General features: G+C 43.4%; 1 protein-coding gene across 1 annotated transcript; it reads right to left on the reverse strand.

Annotated features, from left to right (window-relative positions):
* Positions 1 to 1,248: 1,248 nt before the first annotated feature.
* Positions 1,249 to 2,749, reverse strand: FOXQ1 (forkhead box Q1). The gene has a single exon (XM_082259898.1). It carries the CDS (start codon positions 2,731 to 2,733, stop codon positions 1,453 to 1,455), a length of 1,281 nt encoding a protein of 426 aa, XP_082116024.1. The 5' UTR covers positions 2,734 to 2,749; the 3' UTR covers positions 1,249 to 1,452.
* Between the last annotated feature and the right edge of the window lie 5,227 nt (positions 2,750 to 7,976).

Genomic DNA, 7,976 nt, shown 5'->3' on the forward strand with positions numbered 1-7,976 from the left:
CAAATAAAAAAAAAATCTAGGTTTAGCTCGATTGGAACGCACGTTAAAGTCGCCAGATTAATCAGTGGATCACAATTACTTAGTGATCACTTGTCTCTAATGATTTTAGTATAAATAATTAAAAAAAAAAAAAAAACATTTGGTTTTAAGTCACTTTTGGCACAGTGGTGATTACAGCAGAAATGACCTGGAAATCAGTGTCATTATTTTGGCACAATGCTAACAGATATAATTACCTAACGACTTGGCATTTCAGAAATGGCATTGTTGAAATTTATACAAAAAAAAAAGACTAACGTGACAGCCAGACAACTAACCCAAGTCGAGGTAATTGAGAACTCCGGAATGAAAACTTGATGCTAAGGGGTTGATTTACTAAAACTGGAGAGTGCAGAATCTGTTGCAGCTCTGCATAGAAACCAATCAGCTTCCACGTTTTTTTGTCAAAGTTTGATTAAACAAGCTGGAGTTAGAAGCTGATTGGCTACCATGCACAGCTGCACCAGATTTTGCACTCTTTAGCTTAAGTAAATTAACCCCTATGAATCTCCAAAGAGACAGTCAGAGCATCTTATTTCAATTGTCTATTATAAATCTAATAAAAAAACAAACAAACAAAAAAAAAACAACAACAAAAGTGCAGTAAAAGGTCACTTATTCACCTCTTTTAAACACATTTACCAGTGCAGTGTCAGTGGCACAGCCACATTCATTGTTAAGAGCAGTCTGGACCATTAAATAGACCCTGGTCGTAGTTAGAAGAATTACAATCACATTACTAAGGAATTTGGAGCTCTAGACATATGGCTTCCAGTTTCATCATACAGTTGTTATGCCATAGGAGTCTAGGGGGTGGATTTACTGGAGAATGCAAAATCTGGTGCAGCTCTGCATAGAGACCAATCAGCTTCTGCGTTTCATTGTCAAAGCTTAAATAAACAAGCTGAAGTTCGAAGCTGATTGGCTACCATGCACAGATGCACCAGATTTTGCACTCTCCGGTTTTTAGTAAATCGACCCCTAAATTCCTTATATTAGGACCAATTCACAAAAACTTTAGCACAAAGATAAGCAGCTTTATTTTTACCCATGTGACTATCGGACTCTGAAAATAACGCACTTTTTCAAAAATAAAGATGCTTATCCTGGGGTGTTAACTTTGGTGAATTGAGCCTATTGCCAGTTATAGAGAGAGCCCTGAACTAGGGAAGGTACACCATTGCAAGGCACTTATAAAATAAAGTTTTTATATTATACTGAGTCTAAAAAAACAGAAATGTATCAAGTTGCATTACCCAAATGTAGTCCATTAAGTGACTTCATGAGGAGCATGTGGTTGACTCTTTGGAAATAAATGATGCCTCCACAGGTTGAAGCCACATCAGTACCCACAGTTGTGATGGGTATACTAAAGTTGAACATACCTTCCCTAGCCCATGCCCCTCATGGCTGTCAGGCTAGCAATGTCTCTGGCCGGTAGGGGAGGTAAGGTCCAGGGGAACGCATGGTGCACAGGATCTCATTGCTCCCCAGGTGTTCTGAATAGGTTTTAGAGGAACTGGGGGGACCCAAGAGATGGGGGTGAAGTGATGGTATACGGCGGCTATGTTGCTGATCTTCTCTGAGTTCTGCAGGCAACTGTTGTCCTTCACTTCTAGGATCCATTAATAGCAACAGAGCTTCAGGCATACAATACCTATAGAGTTGTAAGTGCAAGGATGAGCTATTGCTTAGATGGCTAAAGGGGAACAATGATGGGTGAGGCAGTGCAGATGATGGAGAGTAGGATAGGAGTGGGTAAGAAGGAACTGAAGCAGGAGAATGGAGCAATGCACCTGTTGGCCACATCAGCTTCCCACCTGTAGACTTGGTGTCCATTTCTAACGTCTCCCGTCTCTGGAAGGGCTTACTCAAGATGGTGTCAATAGCGAATGAACTGGAGAATTTGGTCCCTGAATTGGTGTCCTTGGTGGAGCGGTTGTTGCTGGAGGAGGACGGATGGACAGAAGAGGAGGATGGTGAGGAAGGTGGTAGGACCAGCATGCCAGATGATGCCACTGACCCTTGGCTTGATGATGGACTGTGGAGTGAGTGGTGCTGATGATGCTCAGGAAGTCCTTGGAGCTCCTGCTCTTTAAGGCACTTGCTGACCCTATTGAGCCTCTTCCTTCTGCGCCTAAACACTCCATCTGCAAAGGTGTATTCACTGTTAGGGTTCAGCATCCAGTAGTTGTCTTTCCCCCATGGCCGAGATGGGTCCCGGAGGACTTTGACAAAGCAGTCATTAAGGGACAGGTTGTGTCTGACCGAATTCCTCCAGCCGGTGTACTGGCCTCTGAAGAAAGGGAATTTCTTCATCAAGTAGTCATTGATCTCAGCAAGGGTGAGGCGGCCGCTGGTGGAGTCTCTGATGGCCATGGCTATGAGGGCAATGTAAGAGTAAGGTGGCTTGGGTCGCCGGGTGTAAGTCTTGGCTTTACCACCTTCAGCTGATTGCGATCTGCAGCCCACAGCCTCATCTGCCCCTTCCTCGCCTTGTCTTACCTCCTCCTCTTCCTCCTCCTCGTCACCCCCTAGGCTCCCGGTGTCAGTGTCCATCTCGGAGTCCCGGGGGCACAGGATCGCTATGGGACTGTTGGCTCCCAAGTCTCCGTCAGATCCCAGCTCATCTCCTCGGCTGGAGAGAGGGGAGGGCGCGATGGTGTCCCGATCCTGATATCCGTCCACGTTCATGGCTCTGGTGTACAGGTTGTCACTTGTTACCTGCTGCTGCCTCTGTCACATCGGATCACAGCGCCACAACCGTGGCTTGTCAATGGCTTGTCTGTCAAGGGATGTCAGCTCCCTCCGGTCCGCGATCAGCAGCTTATTATTATTATTGTTAACTGCCTCTCCCTGTCCATGCTGCCTCGCCTGTTATAATACACGGGCGGGCGTGGCCACGGCGCTCACCTACATTATCTCCAGCCAATCACACGGGAGGGGGGCGGGCAGAACGAAAGCACTTTAATTGTAATTAGGATTATGAGTAAGCCTAATTGTCTTGACAGATTTGTCTGGCTGTCATTGTGACTCCGCCCCCTCCCCAGCAGGTGTCTCCAGGTGTAGGGAGCTGAGTGACTAGTAGGTGGCAGAGGTGTTCCAGAGAAGCCAGCACTCCTACATACAGATGTATCTCTAGGAACTACAAAATCACAATCCACCACCTCATATCTAACATTGCCTGCACCTATATCATAGCTCCCAACTCTCACTGATTTCCAGGGACTGTCCCTCTGTCCTCATCACTTGTCCCTCAGTTTAATCTGATCTATATAAAATGCACTTTTTATCATTCAAAAAGTGCTAAACCTTTCATCCAATTTCTTTTTTTTGTTTTTCATTCTGTCCTCAATACTTTTTTGCACTAACATATTATTTTTCAGGAGAAGCTTTCGGGGTATGTCCCCTTATTCAAGATCCATACGGCTACAATGACCTCAAGCTTCGTTTTTCATCCAATTTCTAATCACAGTCAACCCCCCAGAATTTGCGGGGTTACGCTCCTAGAGCGTGCGCCTACAATAAAGTGATAAAAATAAATTGGCGTTAGTCGCCAACAGTACCTGCGCAAAATGGCAAAAAAATATAAAAGTGCAAATCCTATCTAAATAAATGTGTAGGACAAATCCATAAAGTGCAATATATTGGTGTGAACCATATAAAAGGGCTGCAGCCGAATCGTGAAAACGTATAAATGATATAACTACACCTAAAAGTGTACAAAGCCGCGCTCATCTAAAGTGCACAATGTGATTAATAAAAATGAAAATACATTTTTTTTTATAAACATTAATGAATATAAATATAATAAACAATAAAGTGTATTCTATAGTGCAGAAATAGATATCTGAAAACAGTGTCAAAAATCATCAATACAGCAAGTGCCGGTGTTCTATCAGAATAGCGCTACCCAGTGGCGGCTGGTATGTATGTGGCGCAGGGGCGCCGCCTCCCCTATCCGTGCGTCCGGCCCCCTAATCTACGTGCGGGGCGCCAGACGCATGGAGTTCAATGGGGCTTTTTTTTTTTTTAACCATGTGATTAGAGCCAGGGGCTCTCACAGGCTAAAAAAAAAGGGTGGGCGCGGGGCGCACTGCCCACCCAGTTGTGTGACAATAGCAAATGAAAATTCGCTATTGTCACATGGATCCTCCTCCTGGCCAATCAGGAAGCGGGTTTTGAGACCCGAAAGGAGAAGCCATGCCATTGGGCATGGAGGAGAAGGGAGGAGACGCAGGAGACAGGGGGAAGGAGCTAAAGCCACCGCCTGCTGCTGCATCCAGGCAGGGTGAGTGAGGGAGGGTTCTGTCCTCACTCCTTGTCTCTCCTGTCCTGTCTCCTGTCTCTCCTGTCTCGCTGTGGTGGGTGGGGGGGGGGGGAGGGTACGGTGTGCGGTGGCCTGGTGTCCGTCTGCCCCCCCCCGGCCCATGAAGCACCAGCCGCCACTGGCGCTACCTATCAGATTCTGCAACCGGAAGGGACATTCGGACGAGAACAGCTTACTACGCATGCGCTATGCATTCCAACTTGCCCGCTATGTGTTCCAATAGGTTTCCTAATGTGACAGAACACAAAGCGAGACGGACTCAAAAGAGGCGGACATCTTCTTACACCCACGCAAGTCTTGAATTTTACATTTATTTTAGCAGTAAACTCACCTTATATACTAAAATAGTCTATTTCACTATATAATAAGTTTGTCGCTGAGCAGTGCGGGGTGTACCAAGATGGCCGTCACCACCTTCTACCTGCAGGTTTCTCGCTATACTTACTAGAATACAATAATATTACAAATGTAATACTGTGATTCAGTATTATAAGGAGAGTTTACTGCTAAAAGAAATGTGAAATTCAAGACTTGCAGGGGTGTAAGAAGATGTCCACCTCTGCTTCGTGTTCTGTCACATTAGGAAACCTATTGGAACACATAGCGGCCATGTTGGAACGCATGGTGCATGCGCAGTAAGTAGTTCTAGTCCGTACGTCACTTCCGGTTGAATCTGATAGGTAGCGGTATTCTGATAGAACACAGGTTCACATTGGTGAGATGCGGGAATCCTGCAAATTTACTGCGGCTTCCAACATTCCACCCAACTGACAGTGTTCACACTGCCATATGCGACCTGCTGCGGGTGTCAATACAGAGTTAACAACACCACCAGACTAGTTTGCAGATCGCAGTGTGAACTGTCAGTTCGGACATGAATCAGATCGCATAGGCGTGAACACCCATGCGATCCGATTCTGATGCGGACCAAAAAAAGGGTCCTGGGAGAATTTGGTCCGAATGCGATGCAAATTGGCTGAATTCGCATTGCACAGACATCACATGTGATTTACAGAGCAGTGCAGTGTGAATCACATGCGATTTCTGACATTTCATATGTGTGAACCGGCACTCATACTGATGACATGATGCTACTTGTATATCAAGACATCGCTTGTTTATCAAGTCAATATTTAAAAAAAAATTAGCTTGTCTTGCAAAACGCTCTCAAACCAAGTTACTCCCAAACCAAGGTTTTACTATGTATAATAAATTTACACGAGTCCATCTTTTCCTAAATATATATACAGTCCATCAATAAATAATTCAATGTCCATGAAAATAAAAGCAGTCCCATACACCAGAAACTCTTCAGTAATTGTCTCTTATCACCATGATGCCCTTCACCCCACCTATGGGTGTCTTCTCACCTGCTTGAATGAATCCGGACTGCCCATCGCGCATTTACAGCGGCAGGGCAGGCCTGGCTGCGTGAAGCAACGTACCTGTACGCCGCTTCTTCTTCCTGGTCTGGGGCACACGCGCCGCATGCGACAAGCTCCCGCTGTGATTGGACACAGCGGGGGCCAATAAGGGTGATGTCCACCAGGACCCGCCGATCTTTCCTGAGAGAGGCGGAACGGCAGTCTGTCTTATGTAAACAAGGCAGATCGCCGTTCTGTCAGAGGAGAAGATAGAGATCTTGTGTTCCTGCTAAACAGGAACAAGGATCTCTGTCTTCCCCCAGTCAGACCATCCCCCACACACTTAGCAAGCACCCCCTAGGAACACATTTACCCCTTTGATCGTCCCTGATGTTAACCCCTTCCCTGCCATTAGCATTGTAACAGTGCATATTTTTAGCACTGATCACTGTAATAATGTCACTGGTCCCTAAAAAAGTGTCAGTTAGTGTCCGATTTGTCCACCGCAATGCAGCAGTCCTGCTAAAAATCGCTGATCGCCGCTATTACTAGTAATAAAATAAATAAAAATGCCATAAAAATATCCCATAGATTTTAGACGCTATAACTTTTGCGCAAACCAATCAATATAAGCTTTTTGGGATTTTTTTTATTTTTTTTTACCAAAAACATGTAGCAGAAAACATATTGGCCTAAACTGAGGAAGAAATTAGTTTTTTTAATTTTTTTATTGGATAGGTTTTAATGCAGAAAGTAACAAAATATATATTTCTTTTCATCAAAATTGTTGCTCTTTTTTTGTTTATAGCATAAACAATTAAAATAGCAGAGGTGATCAAATACCACCAAAAGAAAGCTCTAATTTGTGGGAAAAAAGGACATCAATTTTTTTGGGTATAGCATCGCAGGGCCGCGCAGTTTTCAATTAAAATTCCACAGTGCCTTACAGCAAAAAATGGTCATTAAGGGGGCAAAACCATCCAGGGCTGAAGTGGTTAAAGTAGGTCTATATGTGCTTTGCAGTGGTATAAGTGGCAGCGCTCCCACTGGATGTACTTTCCAAATCCATGGCTCTCAGCAGCTCTCAGCGTGGTGTCAATCATATAGGAGGCAAGAGGAAAGAACAATAGTGCAAATCGCTAATAAAAAGTATTTATTTCCTTGTAAAAATTCACTCACATTTCAGAATTAAAAAGGAGCATTTTACAATACAATCCTTGGCATACACAGCTCCACCTAGTCCCAGCGTGACTACGTCACCGCCCACTTCAAGCGTTGCACCCAATGGACTTTCTCAAGGGTTTCTTCAAAGGATTTTGTGACTATATATATTTATTGTATTTTGTATAGGTAGTTGGATGCTAATTGCTTCCTATAATATATAGAGTTGAGTAATAGGCGGTTTATACACAGGGATAGCGCAGAAAGTTTTTTCACATTATTACGTTCCTAGAGCACCCGCGAATTGTGAAACTTTTGGATGTGGTCAAAACAATGCCTATTTTTATTGTTTTATTGTTTAAACCCTAAATATGCCGTCACATATGATCCCAAATCACTTGAATTTAATTTCAAACTCAGCTTAATAGAAAAAAAGAATGTAAAGGTAAACCAGTATACTGTACAGTACTGTATTGCTATGTCTCCTGGAGTACTAGAATGTAAAATACTGATGTTACCCCTATATTTACTGTAATTCATGCAAGCTCGTTTTCTTTGGTATAAGTTGGGTAAAAAAACCCACGAACGAGTGAGGTCGCAAGCTCCAAACCACGACTTTGTGGGAGTCGACCGTAATAATTTGCAACATTTCAAAAGCCAGTATAAAGGAATAGCAGTAGTTAAAAAAAAAAAACACTTGTGGGTTTAACCACTTCAGCTACAGAAGATTTACCCCCCCCCCCCCTCTTCATGACCAGGCCATTTTTTGAATAAATAAAATAAAATAACATGTTCTTTTATAGAGCTTTCTTTTGGTAGTATCTGATCACCTCTGCAGTTTTTATTTTTTGTGCTATAAACAAAAAAAGGAAGACAATTAAAAAAAAAAAAAAAAAAAAAAAAAGAAAAATATTTTTTATTTTCTGTTAAAAAACACATCCAATAACAAAATGTAAAAATGTAAAAAATGCTTAGCAGAAACACAGGATCACAGCCTTCCCCTGTCACAGAACGGCGATCTGCCTTGTTTACATAGAGAAATCTCCGTTCAGCCTGTCTCCCAAATGATCAGTGGGTCCTGA

The sequence above is a fragment of the Pelophylax lessonae genome (genome assembly GCF_965119305.1).
Source record: "Pelophylax lessonae genome assembly, chromosome: 5".
In the NCBI taxonomy this organism is placed as follows: Eukaryota; Metazoa; Chordata; class Amphibia; order Anura; family Ranidae; genus Pelophylax; species Pelophylax lessonae.